The following is a 26,832-nucleotide window of genomic DNA, read 5'->3' on the forward strand; positions in this document are numbered from 1 at the left end:
TGCCGCTACATCCAAGGAAGCCTTTCTCTCTCTGTCCTCCTCCTGGGTCCAGCGTTTACCTCATCCGTTCAGCATCTTGCTGTCAGGGAACTTGGAGAGCCTTGGCATTCTGCTGTCTAGTGTGTGCCTCTCCCACAATGGAGTATGGAAATTTTGCCAAAAGAGTTATTCATAATCCTTATACTTTAGTGTTCTGTGTGTGATGAAGTGGCCAGGTCTCCACCTCCATGTGCTATTTGGAGCTGCACACTGGTCTCAAAGCCATTCAGTTCTGGTTCCATATGCTATGTTAATCAGCTTGCGAGAGCTGCAAGTACATGCTGCTGAGGGGTGTTGAAGATCTAGGTAGACGAGCACATGAAGGGTGATCCTACTGTTGGTGTCACTGTCTGGGTCTCTGTGCTATTTCTGTTGTTGCTGGGAAACTGATGCATGTTCTTGTCTGTGCATTGCATCATGGTGACTAGGTGGTCTTCAGAGTGGAGATAAAGCATCCAGGCACCATGGTATTCAGTAATGCACATGACGAGTCGCATTCACAAGATGCGGGTCACGGTCTTGGTGAGCCTCAGGAAGGGTCTTCTATTGTTCTTTTCTTGTAATCAAGCTTTACTTCAATGCTTAGATGCATTCAGCTAATCATAATAGTGGTACTACACTTTCCTGTCATATACAAATACTTCATATAAAACCTTTGAAAGGGTAGAGACTGTTTCCTAAGCTCTAATAGCACTTTTCCTTTTTTTTTTTTTTTTTTTTTTTTGACAGTTAGAGTGGACAGTAGAGAGAGAGACAGAGAGAAAGGTCTTCCTTTTTGCCGTTGGTTCACCCTCCAATGGCCGCGGCGGTAGGCGCGCTGCGGCCGGCGCACCGCGCCGATCCAATGGCAGGAGCCAGGTGCTTCTCCTGGTCTCCCATGGGGTGCAGGGCCCAAGCACTTGGGCCATCCTCCACTGCACTCCCTGGCCACAGCAGAGAGCTGGCCTGGAAGAGGGGCAGCCGGGACAGGATCGGTGCCCCGACCGGGACTAGAACCCAGTGTGCCGGCGCCGCAAGGCGGAGGATTAGCCTAGTGAGCCGCGGCGCCGGCCTCTAATAGCACTTAAAAAAAAAAAAAAAAAAAAAACAACTTATCTATTTATTTGAATGTTGGAGTTACACTGAGAAGGAGAGGCAGAGAGAGAGGTCTTCCATCTGCTGGTTCACCCCCCATTTGGCTGCACTGGCCGGAGCTCCACCAATCCGAAGCCAGGAGCCAGGAACCAGGAGTTTCTTCCCAGTCTCCCACATGGGTGCAAAGGCCCACGCACTAGGGCCATCTTCTGCTGCTAAAGCAGAGAGCCATAGCAGAGAATTGGATTGGAAGTAGAGAAGCTGGGATTTGAACCAGGGCCCATATGGGATGCTGGCACTGCAGGCTGTAGCTTTACCCAATATGCCACAGCGCTGGCCCCCCAATCGCACATTTTAAGATGTCCTTTAAAAGTAAAATAAAATGCCAAAGAATTTGACATCCTTACAAGGATATAATTAGCAGTAAGAAAATGGATATATGACATACTACTATTCAAACAAAGCAAATAGACATCTGGTTTTATACTTTGTATATTTTTAACTTTGAAGACTTTGCTTCATTTCTTTCTTTTTTTTTTTTTTTTAAAGATTTATTTATTTGAAATATAGAGTTATGCAGAAAGAGAAGGAGAGAGAGAGAGATCTTCCATCTGATCCAAAGCCAGGAGCCTGGAGCTTCTTCTGGGTCTCCCACATGAGTGCAGGGGTCCAAGGACTTGGGGCCATTTTCTGCTGCTTTCCCAGGCCATAGCAGAGAGCTGGATCAGGAAGTGGAGCAGCTGGGACTTGAACCGGCATCCATATGAGATGCTGGCACTGCAGGCAGTAGCTTTACCCGCTACACTCCAGGGCTATTCTCTTCATTTATTGAAGTTTCTAAATTTCTAACTTTTATTTAGATTTTCTAAACATGTAAAGAGAATATCTTTTTTTATTTTAGAGATAGTTTTGATTTTTCTTTAAAGGTTTATTTATTTATTTGAAAGGCAGAGTTAGAGAGAGAGAGAGAGAGAGAGATCAATCCTCCATCCACTGGTTCACTCCCCAAATGGCTGCAATGGCTGGAGCTGAACCAACCTGAAGCCAGGAACCAGGAGCTTCTTCTGGGTCTCCCACGTGGGTGCAGGGGCCCAAGCACTTGGGCCATCTTCTGCTGCTTTTCCAGGCCATAGCAGAGAGCCGGTTCAAAAGTGGAGCAGCCGTGTCCATATGGAATACTGGTACCGCAGGCAGTGGCTTTACCCCCTATGCCACGTCTCCAGCTCCAGAAAATGTCTAGTTACTATCCTGTAAAGTAGAACACAGTCCAGCTGAATGCATTAATCTTCCTCTATTTAGATATCAGTTTTAGACATCATTTTAAAATACCTTTTATAAGCAATTTACTAAAGTCAGAGTTCTTATTTAAGGAAATTTGGGAACACTGATTTATATTGAATTGTTATCACTTTAAAAGTTGCTTTCCACAAACTTTATTTCGCACCCCAAACATAAGTAAAACCTGCAATGCATTTACTGCTTCAGGAGCTCTGATAGTTGTGGCTTTAGTTTTCTGGGCATCCAGAAATTCAAATTTCTGATAATAAAAGAAAAATACCCAAGTGGCTAAAAATCAAATATTTTAAATTAGGTTAATGGAGAGGTTGAGGATTATTTAAAGAATAATTTGGGGCCGGCGCTGTGGTATAGTGGTAAAGCCGCTGCCTGCAGTGTCGGCATCCCATATGGGCACTGGTTCAAGTCTTGGCTGCTCTGCTTCCAGTTTAGCTCTCTGCTATGGCCTGAGAAAGCAGTAGACGATGGTCTACGTCCTTGGGCCCCTGCGCCCATGTGGGAGATTCAGAGAAGGCTCCTGGCTCCTGGCTTTGGATTGGTGCAGCTCCAACCGTTGTGGCCAATTGGAGAGTGAACCAGTGGATGGAAGATCGACCCCTCCCTCCCTCCTTCCCTCTCTCCCTCTCCCTCTCCCTCTCCCTCTCCCTCTCCCTCTCCCTCTCTCTCTGCGTAACACTGACTTTCAAATAAATAAATAAATCTTTATTAAAAAAGAGTAAGTAAAATATTATTACTTGTGCCTTTTGAGAGCTGCGTGCACTGGCATTAAGTTACATTGTGCACACACACCTCCAGTAGAGTTTAACTGGTCTTATATACTTTCCTGGGGTGAGGACACCTCATTTTTTGTGTTAAGAAGCTGGTGTATATAAAGGTGTTTATCTAAATTTTGTAGCCAAACTAATGTTGAAGTTTTTTTCCTTGAAAATGCAGTACTGATAGGCATGGTACTCCCTGTTCATGTGGAAAAGGGAATCAAGAAACCTAACGGATGTGATTATGAGGTATTCTACATAGAAAAACTGACATAATTGCTTAAAGTAAAATGAAAAAAAATTTTTGAATGAGAATTTGCGTCCTTAAAAAGGGGAAATGGGGGTGGGCCTTTGGCACAGCTGTTACAGTGCTGCTGGGGGCAGTCCTCTCTTACGTTGGAGAGCCTGGATTCAAGTCCCAGCTCTGTTTCCAGTTCCAGCTTCCTGCAGCGATAGCTCAAGTATTTGGGTCTCTGCCACCTGTGTGGGAAACCAGATTGAGTTTGGGGCTCTAGGCTTTGGCTTGGCACTTGCTGTTTGTGGGCATTTGGAGAGTGGACCAGCCAGTGAACGATCTCTCTCTCTCTCTCTCTCTCTGTCTCTCTGTCTCTCTGTCTCTTTTTCTTTGCCTTTCAAATAAAGAATAAATTTTTAAAAACTAAGAAGAGAAAACTGTTAGCTAATATAAAAATAAAACACTTAATTTGGAAAATGCTTGTTTTCTTTGTCTTTAAAACATAAAAAACATAAATAGAATGGTCTGAGTGGGATATTGAGATCACTTAGAATTTGGGGCAAAAAGTCTATTACAAAGGCTTGCTCACTGATGCAGCCTTATGAAGGAAATGACATTAAAATGATACTTCACAGTTTCCATGAAGTCTAGTAATTTTTTAAGATTTTATTTATTTATTTTAAAGGCAAAGTTACAGTGAGAGAGGAGGAGAGAAGGGGTGAGGGAGAGAGAGAGAGAGAGAATATCTTAACCAGTGGTGCAGTCCTCAAATGGCCGAAAGGCCAAGGCTGGGCCAGGCTGAAGCCAGGAGCCTAAAACTCCATTCAGGTCTTCCATGTGGGTGACTAGGGCCCATGTACTCGGGGCTGTTTTCTGCTGCTCTCCTGGGTGTATTAGCAGGGAGCTGATTCAGAACTGGAGCAGCTGAACTTGAACTAGTGCTCATATGGGATGTCAGTGTGGCAAGAGGGCGAGGCTTAAACAGCTGTGCCACAGGGGCAGCCCTCTATAATAAAATTTTGATGCATGGTATACCAAAAGTCTGGATTTCCCCACATTCTGTGGGATACAGATCGTGTAGTACAAGCAGACCTCAGAGACTGGACCTACATGGTAGGGAGGGGCTGGAGAGGGTTGCCTCTTCACACCTGTGCCTTTTTAGTCCCACTTTTGAAAGATCCCTTTTCAAGGTAAATAGAAAAGTTGTGAAAGAGTTTTTATCAGTGTATTACATGAATTTTGATCTAATCGTTTGAGTACTAGCTTGATAAGCTTCATAAAGCAATTGGATGTAATATGGTGACATCATTTAATCAGATTCACAGCTATAGGAAAATACTTGATTTTTAGAACAGAACAAAGAATAAAGTTATAAAAGTAAAAGCCGTGAAATATTAGCAGCAAATGAGCAAATAAATGACTAGCAGCAGTCACTTGCTGTTTTTGCCTTCAAGAACTTGGCAAGTGTTATTTGGGTTTCAAGTGTTAGGGTATAGTTATTTTGTAGTTTCTTATTTTCCCCCTTGAATAGCTGAACAAATTGACTAAACAATCAAGTCTTTTCTGTCTGGGGTGCCAGCAAGTGGTCACAGTGAAGGCTTTGTGTTAGTCCTTTAATAAAAAAAGGAAAAGATTCATTTATTTATTTGAAAGTCATTACAAAGAGAGAGAGAGATCTTCCATCTGCTGGTTCACTCCCCAGATGGCTACAGTGGCTGGGGCTGGGTCAGGCTGAAGCCAGGAGCTTCATCTGGGTCTTTCACATGGGTAACGGGGGTCCAAACACTTGGGCCAACTTCTGTCGGTTTTCCTAGGCCATTGGCAGGGAGTTGGATCTGAAGTGGAGTGGTCAGGACACAAATTGGCACCTGCATGGGATGCCATTATCACAGGTGGTGACTTTATCCTTTTGCCACAATGCCAGCCCCTTTTTGAGGACATGAATGCCTGGGGTTTCTGTGGACTTGCTGTGTTCTGGAATGTGGGAGCCATCCTGTGCTCACCACTGTCTAGGTATGTCTCTGCCTCCAGCCGTGTGGTAAGAACTTGCATAGTGAATATGTCCTGGAGTGTGGCTGGCTGGCACCCATGCTACCAAACCAGTTCTAGGGCTTGCAGCCTCATGCTGTTTTTGTTTTTTAAAGATTTGTTCATTTGTTTGAAAGGCGGAGTTACAGAGAGAGAAGCAGAGACAGAGAAGGAGGTCTTCTGTCTGCTGGCCCGAATGGCTAGCGCTGGGCCAGGCTGAAACCAAGAGCCTGGAATTCCATCCAGGTCTCCCATGTGGCTGGCAGGGGCCCAAGTACTTGGGCCATCTTCTGCTGCTTTCCCAGATGCATTAGCAGGGAGCTGGATCAGAAGTGGAGCACCTGGGACCTACAAATCAGTTGCGAGTGTTGTAGGGAATGGCTTAACCTACTGTGCCCCAGTGCAGAGGTTTTAAAAATACAAATTAGATTACAGGAGCTTATCATGAAACAGGAAATGTCTACTGTCTCATGGACTGTGATATGTCAAAGAGATGGAGCCTGTGCAGTAGGTTGCTAGGCATCTTTTGTTCCGCAAGCACTTTCCATATTAGGCCTGTCACTGATGGAGGTTGCAGCACAAAATTTTTCAGTATGGAGTGGCTAGAAGACTGGGGGAAAGATGATGCCAAAAGTGAAAATCTCATTTAAGAGAATCTTTTTGCCTAGAGACAGTCATTAATTTCCACCAAACAGTGCCTATGTATTATTTAATTTTCTCTTCTGCAGGAAGAGGAATACCTGAATCTATGTCTTCTGCAGTCCTAAATTTCTTTTTTATTTTTAAACATTAATTTTATCTATTTGAATAGCAGAATTAGAGGGAGAGAGAGAGAGAGAGAGAAATCTTTCATTCACTAGATCACTCCCCAAATGGCTTTAACTGCTAGGGCTGGGCCAAACCAAAGCCAAGAGCCAGGTGCTTCATCCAGCCTCCCGTGTGGGTGCAGGGGTCCAAGGACTTGGGCCATCTTCTGCTGCTTTTCCAGGGAGGAAAAAGCAGGGAGCTGGATCAGAAGTGGATCAGCAGGGACTTAAACCAGCACCCACATAGGATGCCTGCAGCTGAACCTGTTATGCCATAATGCAAGCCCCCTAAATTAATTTCTTTGCTTAGGAAGCAAGTAACTAACAACTAATGAAATTGCTGCAGAGTCCCATGAAAAAGGCAACTGATCATGAACATTTGCTTTCTTTTTCTTAAAGATGATGAAAGAAAAAAGAGGAAGTAATGAAATTTTCATTACAGTATTTTTGTAGTCTGTGTTTTTGAGCAGAAAGGGCAGTCTTCATTAACCCTCCTATGCAGTTACGGCTGTGATGAGATGAACCGAGGCTATTTTAGAATCCAGCACAGCCAATGACATGTTTTGTGAGTAAACAAGTCTTGGTATAGTTTTCCCAGTTTAAAACATGTTGATAAATAGCTTATCTATATGATGCATGTACTTATGTAGTTACTTGTAAATATCAGAGCTCTTCAAAGAGTTCATGGAAAATATATATTATGAAAACATGTGGATTTCAAGAATTTTTGCACCAAAATAAACTTTTAATTCCATTTTCTAAGACCCTTTTGAAGTAGGGATCTTCAAAAAGTTTGTGGATAAATGGAATTAAAAGATAAAAATATAAACTTTATCATTTCTCGGCATTAGCTCTATAATGTTCAAGACACTTTTTTAAGTGATAATAACAAGCACTAATTGGTATTAGAACAGAGGGGCCTGTGAATTTAGCCATGTCAATGCAGTGGGTTTTTTTACATTATTAAATGAAGACATTAAGAAACAAGAATAAGAGGAACCAAATCAGGACTACAGAGCGGGAACCTCATGACTTCCTGTTAAGAAATTGCCTTTGTTTGGTATAGAGGCGTGATGAACTTTGTCAAAGCACTCTGGTAGGCGTGATGAACTTTGTCAAAGCACTCTGGTGTTTCGCCTAACAGGTAAGATGACTGCATCTCAGATGGCAGTGCCTGGGTTCAGTTCCTGGCTCCAGGCCCTGACTGCAGCTTCCTGCAAATGTGGACCCTGATGGCAGCAATGATGGCTCAAGTGATTGGGTTCCTGCCACTCACATGGGAGGCTTGCATTGAGTTCCTGGCTCCTGGCTTTGTCCCTAGATAGCAGCTGTTGTAGTCATTTGGGAAGTCAACTAATAGAAGAGAGCTCTCTGTTTCTTATAAAAAGAAGAGGATTCAGAATAAGCAAATGTTATTTCCCTTTCGTTTGGAAAGTCAACAAGGAAAATACTTTGAGTATCCCAAAAAACTGTTGCCACAACCTTCTGCTTTGTCCCGGTCTGCTTTGGATAGACCACTTTTACCTCTTTGTGCTTTGTCTTTATGATTGTACAGGTAAAGCCATGTTTCATACCCTATTCCAGTTATTGGAAGAAATACCTCAGAATCCTAATGATACTTTTTAAAAATTGCCCTTGAAAGTTCTGATCTTTTCTGCAGTTGATCTGGGTGCAACAATTTTGGCATCCTCTGAGCAGAAAGTTTGTTCTGTTTGAATTTTTCATTCAAAATGATACAAGCTGAATCCAGCTTATATTGAGATACCCATGGTGTTGGCTGTTGTCTCTGTAGATAATCATTAGTTTTCTTCAGTTAGGGTGTGAATAAGATTAGCCACTGATGTGGACGGTCTGCTGCTGTGGGCTTCAGCATCACCTTGTCTCTTAAGGCAAGTTATCTATTTGTAAGCTGCTGACTGGGGGGAGCATTGTCCCCATAAACGTTTTGTAAAGCATCACCAGTTTCACTATTCTTTACCATCAATTTGATGCTTGTTTTTGTTTCAATTTTAGCAAAATTGATATTGTTTTGATCTGTACAACAGATGTACTTCTTAGGACCTCAGACTAGATCTTGTCCAGATACATTATAACAAATTAACATGAGTTTACTTTGGTGCAAAAGAATTTTGAAATCCATGCAGTTTATAAGCTGCATTTTATGAACTTTTTGGAGATTCCTTATAGATTTTATGTTTGTAAATATATGTCTTCATTTAAGTGTATCAGGGAATCTTGTTACTACAAGGAATTCTCTGGTAAATCCTGTTGAAAACGTCACGTATAGAATCTAGGTGTTCAGTTGAGTGCTGTGGTAAGTATAAGTGCCTCAGTGCAGTAAAATCCTCCTGCATGTCCCTGTAGCATTATATTTTTCTGTCCCCAGCCGCTTTCTTGTGGTGGTGGGGGGGGGATCTACTGTTATGATCGTGCCCTAAGGATGTTCCTTCAGGATGCTGTCAGCAAACTCACTCTCAGCTGGGTTGGAAACCAGTCAGGTATGGCAGGTGTATGTTGGGCTACAGACACCATCTGGGCTGTGTTTTCCATGTCTAGGCAGAGTCCCAGCTTTGGTGTTGTTTAGCCAATCAGAAGGGTTTAGGGAACACTTTAGTTTTTTTTTTTTTTTTCCTAATTTTCTTCTTCCTTTTTTTGTTTAATGATCAACAGATTTGTTACCTTTTTGTTAGAGACCAGAGGTACAAAACGAGGCTAACTGGGCTAAATCAAGGTGTGGGCAGGGCCTTGCTCCTTCTGGGAAAGCCTAGGAGAATATTCCTGACCCTGTCCAGCTTTTCCAAGTTTCTTGGCTTGTGGCCCCTCCTTTGTCATCCAGGCCAACCACAGGCAGTGACTGACACTAACCCCTCTGCTTCCTTTCCTAGTGGTTGCAGTGGCCTGTCTGAATTACCCATGACAGTCTTATTTTTTGAGCAACCTTAATCCCGTCTTGCTGCCCAACACAACACACAGGCTCTGCAGAGTGGCTTTGGACAGCCTGGGGAGGCCGATACTCTGATTAACATAAAGCCTCTCCTTTTAGATGTATTTTTAATCATCATTAGGTGTTTTTTTAGACGTCTCATCAGTGATGGAAGGCTGCTGGTTGTGCTTTTAACCTGATGGGTGTAAGCAGCTGTATTGTATGTCATCTGTGAAAAGTAAAGCCTAGTTCTTAAGCTTCACAGCATGAGAGCTCCGGAGGAGAAGCGCTGGGGCCAAGGTCTCATGGATGGGTGAGAATTGGGGGCTGACAGGTATGTTGTTTTCCCAGGTCCGGGCCCACCAGCTGGTCTTGCCACCCTGTGATGTAGTGATCAAAGCTGTCGCCGACTACGTCCGCAACATTCAGGATACCTCTGACCTGGATGCCATAGCTAAAGATGTTTTCCAGCACTCACAGGTAAACCTCAGATTTGCAGGGTAGGCTTTGCCCAGTGGTGTACTAGGTGAGGAGGGCTTAGGAGGCACAAGCTGATTCTTTGTGTCTGAGCACGTCATGGCCATCAGGCCACTCTGAAGAAGCTCTGGGCTCTGGGCTTCCAAATTCTCCATCTTAATGGGATTTGTGTTGCAGAATTTCAAGTTATCTGTATCACATGGGTCCGAGGGTATTGAGTCTGTGATGTGTGTGTTCCCGTCAGGGGATTGTCGGGGTTTTTCTTCCCTTGGGGAGTAAGGCCTGCAAGCAGGTTAGCTTTAGGAGAGAAGGTGAGGTTGAGGGACTCCTGTTCTGCCTCTGGAAAGCTGGAACCTTGGGCAGATGTGTTCAAGTTGCCGGCTGCTCTCAGCTCCGTGGACTGAGATGGTGAGTGAGGCCTCTCTGCGCGGGGCCAGGGGCGTGACAGAGAAGTCGGAGGTGGTGGTGCTGGAGCCCAGGCTTGCTGCCGCCTCACAGTTCTGCTTTCCTGCTGTGCCACTTTCAGAGAGTTAAAGTTCAGGAATAATCTCTTAACTTCCTGGAAGATTTTAATGTCACTCTAACTTCTGTCTAACATGAAAAGCTGAATTATAGAAATGTTAGTGCACATGACCAGTGTCATCCTAATTTACAAAGGCTTTCCTACATCTGTTTCAGTCTAGAACAGGTGACAAAGTCACTCGATTTAAGAGAGCGATTGGATATTACTCAGCAACTAGTAAGCCTGTGTCATTTCACCCACCACATTACTTAGGTAAGTAAATACGGGCCTCAATGATCAATACTGACCATTCAGTAATCCAGAGCTGTAGATGTTCATGGAGCATGCTTGTTTTGAAGTGTCGGTTTTCTGTGGTTGTACAAGTAAGTGCAGCTGAGCTTCCTGGGCAGACTCAGGCAATCCCTGACCCTGCTGAGGGCATCCCTAGAGTGGAGGAGATGAGTGGGCCACCTGACCAGGCACGGCCCTGCAGGGTGGAGCTCTTACTGTCTGTGTTCCTCCAGGGCACAGGCGGCTGAAGGAACTGCAGAGGACTTCATATGTGCGGTGAACTTGTCACTGCTCCTTTATTGCCTTTTATTTATTTATTTTTTGGAGAAGAGACTTGGAATTGGGAAAAGGGAGTAAATGGAAACTGTCAACCCAGGGCCTGCTTGCAGGTCCTGTCTCCTGGGGTTATGAAGCCCTTAGCTGAGCACTGACTCCCCAAGGTGAATGGGCCTCCTGTGAGTCCAGAGCACCACCGTCTGGGGAGTAGTTCCCAGCTTTGCTGGGATTGTGAGGTTTGCTTCGTGTCAGCTGTTAACCAAAGAAGGCATGTGCGGCTCTGAGGGGAATCAGACTAATTCCAAGGTTGAAAATGCCCCTGAGAGCAGTCCTTTACTGAGACAGTGTCCTTGTGTGCACTGTATTACTGGCTGCCTGTGCCTGACACTGGGGCCACAGCCTAGAAGACAGTGCTGGGTTAGGGTAACTGTGTGGGAGGTGGGTGGGCAGCTCACTGTGACCATCACTGCCTGCCCCAGCCTCTCTTTGGGGCACGTTCCTTGCTGCCTACTCCCCTTCAGTTCAGCCTCCTCACAGCAGCCAGAGTGACACTGACAGTGTATACTGGACAGCTCTAGCACCTGAAACCCTCTGTGGACACCCATCGCACTCAGATAAACTCCTAGCTTTTTACCTGCTCACACCCCTCATCTACCCCTGCCTGCTGTCTGTTCCTTACACTGAGGCCCATCTTCCTTGAGTGAACCAAGCTGCCTCTGCTGTGGCTGATGTGTTGGGCTTTTCTGAGGTAGGAGAACCTGACTTGGACGTCCCTACTCTTAGGCCACGAGCTTGTCAGGTTGACTCTGATTCTCCTCACACTTGTTACTCCTCCAAGAATGTGGATTCTGGAGGAACTCTTGTATGACTTTCAGTCTTGTGTCCCCTGTGAATAAATATTTGCATTAATCCACTAACAGGTTTTAAATCTGGGGGATGAAGTGATGAGTTGTGTTGTAGGATTACTGCTAGAAAAGTGATGTGAGCTGTTGGGAGGATGCAGACTAGCTACACATGTTAATTAACATATGTCTACTGTATACATCACACACAGAAGACTTCAATAGTGGGTTATGGAGACAACGGAGAGCAAGCAGTTGACACCAAAATCTGCATCTGGCCCTGCTGCTTCTGTGTTTCTGAACAGAGGTTATTATGTGACTGTCAGGAAGAAAGTGTGCTGCAGGGACATGGTTGTTCCGGGCAGGTACTGTCGCTGTTGCTCCTCAAGCAGAGTGACCTCAGCAGGTATTGAACTGGACAGTCAGGAAGGCAGATGGTACCCACGGGTGGGAGGAGCACCCTTCATGGCCCTGCCAACACTCGGCTCCTTCTCACACTGTCTTTGTAAAGAGTTGTCACCATGTGCTTGGGATTAGGATGGTTTGTTCAGGAGGAGGAAAACAGGAATGTCAATGTGGGTAGGAGCAGTCTGCCTTACATTGGCATTGGTCTGGGATAACAGTCACAGTTTTGAATAGACAAGGAGAGTACTAAGTCACGTTAGTATGTGGTAGACTACCAAACACCTTCCTGCCCTCTGAAACCATCAACCTGGCATTGCTGGTGAGTATTTTCTAGATGATACTGACCCTGGGTCATTTTTTTTAATATTCAAAAATTTTTTTTAAATTTTATTTGACAGATAGACAGTGCGAGAGAAAGGTCTTCCTTCCGTTGGTTCACCCTCCAAATGGCCACTACAATTGATGCTGCGCCGATCAGGAGCCAGGTGCTTCCTCCTGGTCTCCCATGCAGGTGCAGGCACCCAAACACTTGGGCCATCCTCCACTGCCTTCGACCCTGGGTCATTTCTACTCAAGAGTTTATGGAGAGGAAAAGTAGAATTGATAAAGAATTTGGGATGTCTAGAAAATTATTTTCAGGCAGGCAGATGCACATGGTAACTGCCTGTAAATCCTTCTGTACAATACTTCTTGATGCTCTGACTGTGGCAGATCAGAATCATATGAGGGGCTCAAATCAGTGCCAGGTGCAGAATTATCACGTTGGATGTTGGCAGTGCTGAGCTTGTGGGTGGTGGTATGGCCTGGGGCAGCAGGAGATGAGGTTGAATGGAGCCAGAGCAGGACTGGGGCAGGCTTGTCTTAGGCTACATGTGTACCATGTAGAACCAGTAGAATTGACTCTTTAACAACTACCTTGGTTGTTTTTCTGATAGTTCTAAAGAAACAAGTACTGTGTAGAAGGGTCTTGCTGGTTTCACCTCTGCACCCTGCCAGGGAAGCCAGAGGGCAGGCCTGGAAACCAATAGGAGTCCACAAGACGCTGCGTGTATGTGGGAGGGCACTTTTTGGACACCTTGGTTGGAGCCCAAGAAGTATTTCCTATGAAGTATTCACTTGAGTGGCAGGTGAGGCATGAGTGGCCCCTGGCAATCTGTGTTAGAACCTTCCCATGGTGCACTGTGTTGAAAGAGTCCTACTAGAAGATTAGAGTATGGCCACTTGGGGAGGTGGTGGTTAGTTGACGTTAACTGGAGGTTTCTAATCTTAGCTGGAATTTCTGATTTACCTCAAAACTGTCGGGCTCTTTTTGGGGCCTCAGGAATCTCTGTTTACAAAACAAAGTATCCTTGGCCTGACCCCAGCCATCTTACACTTTGGGAATCACTGCTCACCCTTCCTCCTGAACCTGTGGGTCTTCTTGCAGTGTTGAGAAAAAAAATTCAGATTTCCAGGAGTTGGCGGCAGTGCAGTTCATAGGAGGAAATACACACCTTGTTCTGTTGTCCCAGCAGTGCTGTCTGGGCAGAGGCAGGGCATTGTTCCTGGGTGGGAAGGGTGGGCTCTGGTATATACTGACTCTGCACCATGCATTCATGAAATGTTACTCCCAGCTCACTTACTTGTGTTGGCTCGTAAAGTGCTTCCTTTCAGGCTTTCACTGTGTCATAGATACTGTGGGGACCTGCAGACCAGAGGCAGTTGCAGCTTGTCCTTGCTGTCATAGCGCATGGTCTGCTGTAGCTCATTGGGAAGCACCCCTCCCAATGCCAGCACACAAACAAGATCAGCCACAATCAACTTGTCAAAATATTTGGTTCCCTGGTTACACAAGTAGCTTCAAAATCATTGGCAGAATTTTCATAACACATAACATAGGTGCTGGGATCCCGCCTCTGGTCGTGCATGTAGAATTTGTGGCACTAGCTAGTCCTGTCATATATTTAGAAGCTGCGCAGGTGGAGCTGAGGCCCCCTGAGGCTGAAGGAGCAGCTGCTGTGTCTCACTGGCCTTTCATGGAGCACTGTAAGTAAATGAGCTCCCACTGCACATGTGTTGAAATGACTAAAGCATAAAACTGCACCTGCACCCAGTGCAGGTGAGGTTGTAGAGCAACAGGAACTCCTCATTCACCACTGGTGGGAATGCAAAGTGATACAGCCACTTTGGAAGATTGTCAGTTTTTTGCAAAACGAAACATGAGTGTACTCTTGCGTGTGATCCAGCAATCATTCCTTGATGTTTACCCAAAGGAGCTGACAACTGAGGTTTATACAAAAACCTGCACTCAGATTTTTATAGCAGTTTTACTCACAAATTGCAAAATTTAGAAGCAACCAAGATGTCCTTTGATAGGTGAACGGATAAATAAACTGACACAAGTCATGAAAAGACAGGGATTTTAAATACATTATATGATGTCAACAAAACTGATCCGAAATACTCCCTGCTGTGTAATTGCCACTCTCTGACCTCAAAAAAGCAAAACTATGGAGCCAATAAAAAGATCAGTGGCTGCCAGGTGTTAGTGAGGATGGGGGATGAATAGCTGGAACACAGGACTTTCAGGCAGTGAAACTGTTATGTAACTGTCAAAGTGGACATATGTCATTATGCATTTGCCCAAACCCATAGAATGTACATCTCTTAAGAATGTATCCTAGTGAAGACCGCTTCAGGTGATAATGTGTACGTTCCTCAGCTGCAGCAGGTGAACCTCAGCAGTGCAAGGTGTGTGCTTCCTCAGGTGTCCTTTACACCTAAAAACGCTCAAAGCAATAAAGTCTGTTAACCTTTGTTTAAACAGAAGAGAGTACATTGACTTGTTCTTTCCATGCCAGGCATTGTGCTGGGTGCTGGATTATGTGGCAAACAAGAGAGCTCTCATTGTTGCCCTTATAGGTGAGTGTACAGACTAGTGGGGGAGACCAACACCAAGGATCCTGCACGAGTAAGAACAGGACGCTCAAGGAAAGCCAGTCTGAGGGAGCTAACACAGGATGAGCTCAGCCCTCTGATTCTGACGGATTAGATTGATGCTGAGGGTGGGATTGGAAGTTGGTGGGGATTTAGTGAGGTGCTGATATGGGAGATAGGGTACTCCTTGTAGCAGAGACAGTGTGCAAAGGCCTTGAGGTAAGAGGACATGGTGTGGAAGCAAAGGAACACCATGTTCAGAGCCAGGAAGCAGAGAGGAATGGGCTGGTGATGCTGAAGCTGTGGTGCTGGGCCATGCACCACCATGGATTTCAGACTTTGATCTTAGGACAATGGAAGTTCATCCAAGGAGTTTTAATTATAAAAACTCACAAGTTTTGTAACTACTGTGCTATGATGCATTTGTTAGTAGAGCACTATTAGTATTTTAACTCTCTTATATATTTTTCTCTGGTTGCATTCCCCAGTGAATTTGGTATTTATTGTTCCCTTTTCTGTATAATTTTATCTTGTCTCTGTCCCTCAATACTAGATAGTTTCATTTGTCTGTCATTAAATGAAATCTCATGGCGTGTAGTGTTCTAACTTGCTCTTTCAGCTCGATAGCAATGTGACTGGATTTCACTCATGTTGGTGTGATTCTATTTTGATTGCTATATGGCATTCCATTGCATCAATATATACTTGTGCATTCTGCTGATGGAAGTTGGGCTAATTCCAATTGCTTGGCATTTACTGACAGCGACGTTGAGAACATTCCTCAGGGGCCTGCTGTGTTCCAGGCAGACTGCAGGGCAGGGTCCTGCTCGTGCTCACAGTGTAGACACTCTCGTTTCTTCTTCCAGCAGAAGACAGGAAGCTCTCTAGTTACTCCACTTTTTTTTTCCATCTAGTGATTGTGAAACTATATTTCATGATGGTTTCAGTTTTTGTTTCCCTGGTTACTAATGGGGTTACATGTCTTTAAGATCAGAAGTTCATAGTATTTCCCACTTTGAGAAATACCTGCTCATGTTGTGTGCCTGGGTTTCTATTGGCTTGTTCGTCTATGTGTGTGTTGATTCATGGGAATACTTTATATATATATATATATATATATATATAAAGTATATAAAATATATATAAAGTATATACATACACACATATATATATATGAGGGGACTTCAAAAAGTTCATGGTAAAATGGAATTAAATAAGTTTATCTTGGTACAAAAATTTTTTAAAATCCATTCTTAGTTTTTCACAATCTCATTTTCTTATGAATTTTTTGAAGACTCCACATAGGTGTGAGTTTCAGAACTTTTTTTTTTTTGCACCAAAATAAACTTGTCTTTTAATTCCATTTCTCATTAAATTTTGAAGTACCTTCCTTATATGGATGCCTCTTGTCAGGCCATGTGGATTGCAAATATAGTCTCCCAAGTTTAGCAGTGTTTATTTTTCTCTTTGTGATGTGCTTTTATTTCTATTATTTTTTTAAATTAAGATTTGTTTATTTATTTGAAAAGCAGAGAGTTCCAGAGAGGTAGAAAGAGAGAGAGAAGTCTTCCATCCACTGGTTCACTCTCCAAATGACCATAAAAGCCAGAGCTGGGTGGATCTGAAGCCAGGAGCCAAGAACAACTTCTGGGTCTGCCACGTGGGTGCAGGGGCCCAAGGCCTTGGTCCATCTTTTACTGCTTTCCCAGGCAATAGCAGAGAGCTGGATTGGAAGTGGAGCAGCCAGGTCTGGAACTGGCACCCATATGGGTTGCTGGCACTGCAGGCAGCAGCTTTACCCGCTATAGCACATTGCTGGCTCCTGTGCTTTTATTTATTTATTTATTTACTTACTTACTTACTTATTTATTTTTTATTTTTTTGACAGGCAGAGTGCATAGTGTTATTTTTAACATCAAATGCATGATTATTTTCCTTCATTGTGTGTGCACTGTTGAGAAATTCTGTTCTGTGTTGGTGAAATGATATTGTGTCTGAGGTTTGCTTCATAAGAATGTAGCATTGGGGAGGAAGGCTAGACATGCAGATAACAGGCCAAGTAGGTGGGTCATTGGCTCATCATGTGTTCCTTTCCCTCTTGTGTGTGCTTTGAAGATGTATTCAATTGAAAGGCGGGTGGTGGAGGGGGACAGAAATCTCTTCCATTTGGTTCTCTCCCCAAATGCTCACAATAGTCAAGGCTGAGCCAGGTTAAAGCCTAGAGCCTGGAACTCAAGCCAGTTCTCCTATATAGGTGGCAGCAACTGAAGTATTTGAGCCATCGTCTCCCAGGGTGTTGATGAGCAGGAAGCTGAATCGTAGACCATTCTGAGACTCAAACCGAGGGCCTCTGAAGTGGGATACAAGTGTCCAAGCAGTATCTTTAACTGCTGCACCAAACATCAACCCTGATGCCTTTTTTTTTTTTATCCTTAAGTTTCCTGAACCAGCTGTGACCTGGAACACACTATATAATAGAACATAGGGATGGTGAATATTCTCCTGTAGTTCCTGATCTAAGGAGGAAAGTTTGAGGGCAGGTATTTAGTCTGGTGGTTAAGATGCCGATTAGAATGTCCATTTCCCTTATCAGAATGTCTGGGTTTGATTCCAAGCTTTGCTTCTGATTCTAGGTCCTTACTCACAGACGTCCTGAGAGGCAGTCGTGATAATTCAAGTACTTAGGTCACCTGCCACCCGTGTGAGAGACCTGGGTTGAATTCCCAGCTCCTGGCTTCCACTGGCCCAAACCCAGCTGTTGTTGGCATTCAAGGAGTGAACCAGCTGATGGAAGTTTGCTCTTTCTGTCTCACTCTCTCTCAAATAACTCACTCCAAATTTTAAAAATAATAAAATAAAGGGGAAAGCTTAACTTTTCATCACTTAACATTTAGCACTATCTACCCACCTTTCCAGATGAACAAACATCCTTGTTCAGGAGGTGTATTCTGAGGAGTGCTATATGCAAGCTCATCTCAGTCACTGGGCTTCAGTGTGTCGTGGGCAGGGGCAGGTGTGAGGAAGTGGTGAGGCAGGTATAGGGCCACCAGGCTGGACCCTACACAGAGCAGGAGGAAGGAGAAGGAGCGGTCCACAGACTTGGAAGATAGCCTAGCAAGTGCTGATAGTTTGGTGAACTATCTCCCAGGTGTTTGGCCTGAGCAGCACAGATGCAGGTACCATTTGTGAGCCAGAAAATTAGAGCTAGGGCATATCCAGTTTTCAGTAAGCAGGTGAATTCCCAGGTGGAAGCAGAGTAGGAGTGCCAGTCCTGACCTGGGATTCCTTGGTACATGATACTGTCTGGAGCTGTGGGATGGCATAAGTACTGAGGAATCTGAGACAGTGTCTCAGGCCAGGCCAAGGAGAACAGTGCAGCAGAGAGTGGCCCTAGTGAGGCTAAGGAGACCTGTGAGTCATACGAGATGGGACTAGGGAAGGCGACAGACCACCAGTGGAGAGTCAGCAGACAGCAGCAGGCCTTGGCCACACGCCAGGTGCGTTTGGTTGCTTGGTGCAGATGCATTTGGTTGCTTGGCTATCAACAAGGAGCCAGGAGTCCTAAAATATAGTGTTTAGCAGGGCCGGCGCCATGGTGCAGTGGGTTAAGACTCTGCCTGTGGCGCTGGCATCCCATATGGGTGCCGGTTCTCGTCCAGGCTGCCCTACTTCCGGTCCAGCTCTCTACTATGGCCTGGGAAAGCAGTGGAAGATGGCCCAAATCCATGGGCCCCTGCACCCACATGGGAGACCAGGAAGCAGCTCCTGGCTCCTTGCTTCAGATTGGCGCAGTTCCAGCCCTTGCGGCCATTTGGGGATTGAACCAATGGAGGGAAGACCTTTCTCCCTATCTCTTCCTCTCACTCTCTGTAACTCTTAACTCTCAAATAAAATAAATAAAATCTTTTAAAAAATAGTGTTTAGCTTTCTACCTTGTTCAGCAGGGAAAGCCAGAAGGGTATGGCCAGCGATGTCCTCCAAGTCTGCCTCTGGTCAGACCTACCCATGAAGGGGTGGGATTCTGAAGTGGGATGGGGGATTACACATGCTTAAGTTGTGACAGGGCTGAATGAACTGAGAGGGGAGACTTGATGACCCAGAGCTGTTTTTGCAGAACTTATATGGAGAAAGTAGCTTGTGGCAAACCGAAGTGTGCGTTGTGCACTCCCTTACCTATACTTTAAATGTTGCTGCAGCCTGCAGCACTATCACTTTGCTCTATACACTGTGCTAATGGTTATTTGGGAAATAAAGTGCACCTCCAAAATCTGAGGAAACAAAGAAACAATGTATGAAGAATGGTGTTAGCCACCTGCAGAGACCCCCAAGCTGACAGAGAGGTGGTCAGTGTCCAAGGGCAAGAGCTGGACCCTCTGGTCTAACTGAGGCCATGCAGACCCTCCAGAAAACAAGCCACTTGTGACCTGAGGCAGCTCGGATGTCAGTTACAGGAACTCTAGGAAAAGGGCTAAAAGTGAGAGAGACTGTGTGGCACTGCTCAGCTCCGGGCCTCCCCTCCCTTGGCCTCGCAAACCCCAAGGCCGACAAGTGGCCCATCATGCAAGCTGCACAGTAGCCAGCCTGCTTTCACTTCCCAGCAGCCTGTGCTTATGAGAACAGGGGCATGGTGCTCAGAGGGTGCTGCACTGTGGTTCACCCTGCCCCTGCTGCCAGCACCTAGAGCATGTTCAGTTTTTGCTATTAAAAACGTTTTGTCTCCACCAAGTACTCTATTTTATTTTTGCTCTACTTGACTAATAATTTTTTTTTTTGAAGACATATTTATTTAAAAGGCAGTTAGAAAGAGGTGGGGAGGGAGATCTTCAATCTGCTGCTTCATTCCCCAAATGGCTGCAATCGCCAGAGTTGGGCCAGGTGAATACCAGGAGCCTGGATCTCCTTCTGGGTCTCCCACATGGATGGCTCAGGCCAAATCCTCTGCTTCCCCAAGCACATCAGAGGGAGCTGGATCAGATGTGGAGCCAGCTGGGACTCAAACTGGCACTCATATGGAATGCCAGCACTGCAGGTGGTGGCCTAACCTGCTACATGACAATTGGCAGCTCCTACTAAAGACTTTTTTTTAATATAATGTTGGAGGGAGCGGATTTCTTTTTCTTTTTTTAAAACATTATTTGAAAGAATTAGAGAGAGACCTTCCCCCAACTGGTTCATTTCCTAAGTGGCTACTATGGCTGGGCCTGGGCCAGGCAGAAGCCAGTAGCCCCTTAGAACTTCATCTGGATCTCCCATGTGTGTGACAGAGGCCCAAATATTTGGGCCATCCTCCACTGCATTCCCAGGCACGTTACCTGGTAATTAGATTGGAAGCAGAACGGCTGGGATTCAGATTGGTGTTCCCGTATGGGATGTTGGCATTGCAGGCAGCAACTTAGCTGTGCCATAACATTGGCACCTCTTTCTGCTTTATAAATACATCAGGCTATAATGAGAGTCATTATTTTGCCCCTTGAGCTTGCTTTTGTGTTTTTTTAACTCACACTTATAGAATAGTAAATAAGATTGTTTTGATTCAGTATTATCCTTACATGTTCTGCACTTGATTTATTTTTTGAAATATGTCCTGTTCACCATTCTGTTTTTATCCTGTTAGAGCTAATGTGTTGAAGTCAAGAGTTTGGTAGGACAGGCAGGTGGCATCTGCTGCAGAGAAGCGGGGCACTGTTAAGGCTGGGTGGGAAGTACACGGAGCCTTCCTGTCCAGCCCAGATTTCCCAAGTAAAGGTTGGAGTTTCCTGAGTCCCACTGGAGCTTTGCTTTCCAGACCATGTTCTTGCAACCTATCATTTCATTTTCAGTGTGTTTATTTTAGCTGATGGGTAAAATAAAGCTGTCTGGTCTTGTGGTTTTGAAAGATCTTTGTGGCCTGTGGAAGTTGTGTGTGTGTGTGTGTGTGTGTGTGATGTATAACTTAAAAGTTAGTTATTTTGAAAGAACCGAGAAGATATCCTTCTTCCTATGCAGCTGTGTTCTGGTCTGAAAGAGTGAAGATGTGACTGCCCAGGAGGAACATGGTTAGGGTTATCAGTGTTGTTTGAATGTTAGGTCCCAGGACAGGAATCAGTTCAGTTAACCAGTGACTCTGATTAAGGACCCATAGACCCTATAGGTGTACTTTCTAGATTGCCTCCAAGGACGGACATTAATTTATCTTATTTAATTGCTGACTGCTATACCACTGAGGCTTCTTGCTCTGTTTCTTCTGCATCCTGAGCTTTCCCCTTCAGTGCAACTGTCCTCGACTGGCCAGACTCATGTGAGATGGACTGTAGGAAGTGGAACCCACGATTGAATATATGTAGGTAACGTTTGCATCTCAGGACTCAGGTGCTGGGTGGACTTTGTTAGCGGGGCTGTGCCTCTTGAAGTCTGTCTCCCTCTTGCCATCCACGTTCAGCAGCAGGAACGTTTGGGTAAGAGGCTTGAAGCTCTCATGTGCAGCCTCACGTTGTGAAGGCAGCCCCTCTCAGTGTTGACTCATCTGGTTCTGGAAGTTCTTGCTTATGCTGACTTGATTGACTTCCACAGTTCAGTTATTTTCCATTGTTCCTGGTTCTTCAGGTGCTGCAGAGTTGCCTGTTGTGCCTGCTCACTTTACCAGTATTTTTTTCACTTCTTTGCACAAAGCTATCCCCAAGCTGATTACCCCTCAGGGTCTGCAGCTTCACTCTCCAGGATGGTGACTTTGCACCTGGTCTCTATTGGGGCTTGGCCACCCAACTTATGTACCTGGGCCCCCTCTGCCTACAACTGCAGCCAGACTGTCCTTGCCCCTTCTCTGGCTATCCAGGGCCACCCCTGTCTTTCCAGAAACTGTCCACTTGCAGGGCAATGAGAGCAGAGTACATGAACATTCCTTACCATAACTTTGTGTCTTTTTTTTTTTTTTTTTAAGCTTTCTGTATTTATTTGAAAGTCAGAGTTACACAGAGAGAGAAGGAGAGGCAGGAGATCTTCCATCCACTGGTTCACTCCCCAATTGGCTGCAATGGCCAGAGGTGTGCCAGTCCGAAGCCAGGAGGCAGGAACATTCTCCGGGTCTCCCACACAGGTGCAGGGGCCCAAGACCTTGGTCCATCTCTTACTGCTTTCCCAGGCTGTAGCAGAGAGCTGGATTGGAAGTGGAGCAGCCAGGACTTGAACTGGAGCCCATATGGGATGCCGGCACTACAGGTGGCAGCTCTACCCGCTATGCCACAGTGCCGCCCCCAACTTTGTGTCTTAACTTCTATAGAATATGAGTAATTAATAAATATGCCTCTATAACCATGTTTAAAATATTTGGACAATTGTGCTTAAAAAAAAAAAAAACTTTTTTTTTTTTCTTTATGATAAAAACACCTCAGCAACAGTATGCCCTAGGAGTAGGGCTATGCAGGGCTGCTGGGTAGAGGTTCTGGTTTAACTCCATCCCTTGTTAAACTTATCTTACTTTAATTCAGAGCAGAACTGGGAGTCACTGGAGGTAGTCCCAAGGTGAAAAGCCTGCAGGGCACGCCAGGGCCGTCTTTTTTCATCCTTAAAATGGTCCTCATAACTTGAAACACATGTTTAGCACAATGAAAATGATTTGCGTGTGGTAATTAAGAGGTCTTTCTGCATTTTCCTCCAGTCTGTCTTCAGTCTGCATACTTTTCTGTAACAGTGTACTGCTGCAGTCGGTGTAAATGAGGATGGAGATGCCGTGCTGGGTGCCATGGGCAGGCTGCTTCAGAGGAGGCCGCAGCCCTCAGGAGCAGCCTTGGGAGCAGAGCGCACAAATCTGTTCGCTTACTGGGCCGAGTTATGAGGGAATAGTGCGTTGCTCTGTGGCTTCGCAGGGGTTCACTGAAGGTTGATGATTGCTGTCTGATTTTAGAAGATATTCTTTCCTTTGCAGCTATAATAAGGTTTGTGTAAAGGAAAGTTGATGCTGTTCAGGAACTTTTTAGCACTAAAAGCCCCAAATAGAATAAAACAAAAATGATCATCTTCACCCAAGGGCTGTTACTATTTGATAGGTGAGTCTGGTCTTTCATTGTTGCTACTCAGAAATTAGGTTTGAAGGTTGGCTACCAGAGTTTGTGAACTAGACTTTTTATGGTAATTAATTATAGTGCAAGAACCTGAGTGGATTTTGTAATAGTCTGTGCTCTGAATCTGACTGATTCCGAATCACCTGAGAATAGGCCCTTTACAGGTACATGACTTTTGTCTCTCATTGGAGGCACAGAACTGGTGGACATGCTGTTTGGTTAGGAATGTCTGCTGTGTGTCAATGTGTCCCTGTTTAACTGTGCATGTTGCGTGCTGAGTGTAGCTTGCAAGTGAGCGTGCACAGTCTGTACTCCCAGAGCTGCAGCTTCTTTGTTCAGCACAAAGGTGGAAGCTGTGCCAAGACTCTCCGCGCCAGGAGGAAAGGCCCGTGGCATTTCAGATCTTAGGAGCTGAAGGCCCTCGGAGATAGGAAGATTGCAGCTGGTACAACTTCGGGGCCGTCCTGGGTGGGTAGAAATAAGCAGGGGCTGTACTCCAGTCCTGGCCTCCGCGCCCCATGTCTTTGCTTCCAGGAGGCGACAGGTCCACAGCGTCAGGACAGGGTTCACATTGCTGGTTTCACCATGGCTTGTGTTTGCTGAGGAAACATCTTGCCAGCTCCACCGCTTTCAGAGTCTGAGAGGGCAGGTTGGGGGCTTTTGTGGCTTATTTATCTTGGCGAGAGGTGGTGGTTTGTGGCTGTGCTCCTCCTGCCAACGCTGTTTTCTTCAGAGGCTAGGAAGCCACAGCCCAGTATGAGGGCCAGGCAGGCCTGTGGTGTTTCCTCATGGGTTGTGTGTTCTCTATGACCCTGGCAGGCCGAGTCTCAGCTGTGCCCTCCCTGGCTCCTTAGGTCACTGTTCAGTATCGGGCAGTGCTGTGCAGGCCATGCCATGCCCTACGTGTATTTGCTTCCTGTAGTCTGCAGTGTTGCCATGGGGATACCCATGCTTCGTGTACCTCAGGTTTGGGGTCAGCTTGGGAAACCCCTTACCGGCTGCTTTGCAGAGAGTCAGCGGGTTCTTTATGGCGCTGATGTGGCCCCTGAAGCCTCCTTAGGTCCCACAAAACTATGGGGGGGCCAAGTGTTGAGAGAGCGCAGTACCTGGTATCCTGTGTCTTTCCCTTCCCAGACAGAATTCATCACTTTACAAATTAGCGTGAGAATAAAAGATAAGTATACCAGTGTGCATCAGAATAGGTTTGTCACATTGACTTAGGAGAGCACAAAATCCCAAATTACTGATACTATAATATTAAGATGTGTAACCTAATAATGGTTTTGCTTTAGCATTAAAAACAAACCAAAGTAGCAGCAGCAATAATCACCCTTTTTAAAAAAAATTTTTTTATGTATTTATTTGAAAGAGCTGGGGAGGAGGGTAGCTGTCTTCCATCCCCTGATTCACTCCCCAGTTGACCACAACAGCCAAGTCTGGGCCAGGCTGAAGCCAGGAGCTTGGATCTCATTGGGGTCTCCCACGTGGTTACAGAGACCCAAGCACTTGGGCAGCGAACTGGATCAGAAGTGGAGCAGCTGGGACACGAACCGGCTTCCAAATGGGATGCCGGCACTGCAGGCAGCTGATTTGCCTGCTGTGCCACCATGCTGACCCCAATTATCACCCTTTTTATATTTCAAAATTTGGTGGATGAGTGAGAACTTAATTGTAAAGCTAAAGTAGAAAAATTCTCATGCCTTATGAAAGTCAAGGAAAATGTCTGTTTTGTTCCTTTGTTGCCTGCCAGGGCTCCTGGTTCTGCTGGGATTTCAGGCTGGGAAAGACTGAGGCACAGTGAGGGCTGTTGGGTACAGACAGGGACATGTCAGGCATGTGGGGCTGCATGAGAACAAAAAGACCATCAAAAGTTAACTGAGACATCTGGGAAGTTAAAACCATAGCCCACATGTATCAAAGTGAGCATTGTAAGACTGAGTATTTCCTAACATTAAACCCCAATTTCTCTGAGAAGCAGGACTGGTGGGGGTCAGCGTCCAGAGGTGAGAGCCAGGACTGTAGGCTGGCCCTGGGATACCCTGGGGTGATGGTGTTCTGCTTACAGTTGTATTCTTGTCTTCCCCTATGGTTGACACAGCCAGACCAAATCCATTTGGAATGCCTGGGATGGTGCCGCCCTATGTTCCCCCTCAGATGCTCAACATTCCACAGACCTCTCTGCAAGTGAAGCCTGCGGTAAGGTGACCCTGGTGGGGGGCGGTTGGTCTTGGACGCTGCGCGTGTGTCACATTTCAGTGAATGTTTAAGTCATTTCTTAAGCGATGGGGTTGATTTGTGAGGTAGTTCCCAATGTTGAATTAAAAATTAACAAGGAAGAGGCAGCCTGGGCCTACGTCTGGCCCTGTGCATGTGACCTGTGCCTTATGCTGTGTGCTTCAGGCCCCACAGGTGCCCGGCCCAGGGGGCACCCCGGGCCAGGGGCCGTACCCCTATGGTCTGGACACGAGCGGGAAGGCCCTGGTGGAGCAGAACAGCTACAGCAACATTCCGCACGAGGGGAAGCACACGCCGCTGTACGAGCGCTCCTCACCCATCAATCCAGCGCAGGGTGGCAGCCCCAACCACGTGGATTCTACCTACTTCCCTGGCTCTTCCACTTCATCGTCTTCAGACAACGATGAGGGCAGTGCAGGGGCAACAAAGTAAGTGTGCACAGGCCATGGGCTGCCCTGCAGCCTGGGACCTAGAGGGCCACCTGGGGCACAGCTGCACAAGTGTCTGTTCAGAGATGCTTGTTGAGGGTGGGAGGGTCACTGTGTTCCGTGTGAGACTCTCTGGCCTGGAGGAGTAAGGCAGGTTGGCCATCTCTGGAGGGTTCCCATCCACGGCCTGGCACTTCAGGAAAGTTTTGGGGGAGGGCTTTGACCAAGACATAAGGGGTATCATTCCCTGGGTGGCACTATTCACTCACTATTCACACACCAACCCCACCATTCACCCAGAGGCCTCTGAATCAAGAGGCTGCTGCATTTCCTCACCTTCTAAATTCAGCAACCCATAGGATTGCTCATGAATTAACACTGCCCAGCCCAAACCACGGAAAGCAGCCTAGACCCAGGCTGTGTTCTAGAGGACTGTTGTCGTTCACAGACCCACATTTGGTTAGCGTCTGATTGAGGAGATCTTGCACTTATAGCCCGTGCCCCTAAACTATCTAACGGTTCAGAAAAGAGAGAAGAAAGGACGGAGTGTTTTTCCTTTGAGTCTGTCTCCTTTTCCTTAGTTTGAACTCTACTGTATGGGGTAGCTAAGAGGGACAGTTCCCAGCCTTTGTGAGGGTTTTCTGTTGTATCACCTACAGCACTCATGTTCCCTTCTGTCCTCTGACCACCCGTGGAATGGGAGCAAATGTCTGCTGGCCTTGTGAGAGTCATTGGAGAGTTCATTGCCACCAGGGATTGCCCCCTCTGTCACAGAGCAGGATAATACTCAAATGATCCTTTGCTGTTTGTGCAGTTCTAAAACTCTAGAATGAAGTAGAGAGTTATAAATGATCCTTCTAGCATGATAGTTTATTTATGATATCAAGCCAGAAGTTCTGGGTTGGGGCCCAGAAATCTGCATTTAAATAAGTGAATCCTAAGCTCCTGGGAGTGGTTACCACGTGGCAGCCTAAGAACTGGCAGATGATCTAAGAAGCCTCGCTCCAGAATTCCAAGACCCTGTGGATTTTCTTTTAAAAATTGGCAAAGTAGGATCAAAGTGTGCGAGACAGACTCATCTCAGCACGCAGTCTTCCTTCTGAGCTCTGAGACATATGCAGCAGCTATAAGCTTTTTGACTTGGCTTCCTGTGCCAGTGACTGGCAGGCACAAGTCCAGGTTGAGGTTCCTTCTATGTCTAAGGGCAGACTGCCCTGCCCTTAGGGCCAGGGTCACAAGATGGTAAGGGGCCATCCAACTCCACAGGT

The 26,832-nt window shown here is 45.8% G+C and overlaps 1 protein-coding gene across 2 annotated transcripts in view; it reads left to right on the forward strand.

The window, feature by feature from the left end:
- The window catches only part of FAM120A (family with sequence similarity 120 member A), a 116,020-nt gene that overhangs the window by 40,037 nt on the left and 49,151 nt on the right, over positions 1 to 26,832 (forward strand). For both annotated transcript variants that reach the window (XM_062208511.1, XM_062208512.1), the window contains exons 4-7: positions 9,508 to 9,636; positions 10,312 to 10,408; positions 25,000 to 25,097; positions 25,302 to 25,564. In XM_062208511.1, the coding sequence (XP_062064495.1) occupies positions 9,508 to 9,636; positions 10,312 to 10,408; positions 25,000 to 25,097; positions 25,302 to 25,564 (587 nt within the window). The remainder of the gene's footprint in view (positions 1 to 9,507; positions 9,637 to 10,311; positions 10,409 to 24,999; positions 25,098 to 25,301; positions 25,565 to 26,832) is intronic.

The sequence above is a fragment of the Lepus europaeus genome, chromosome 12 (genome assembly GCF_033115175.1).
Source record: "Lepus europaeus isolate LE1 chromosome 12, mLepTim1.pri, whole genome shotgun sequence".
Classification (NCBI taxonomy): domain Eukaryota; kingdom Metazoa; phylum Chordata; class Mammalia; order Lagomorpha; family Leporidae; genus Lepus; species Lepus europaeus.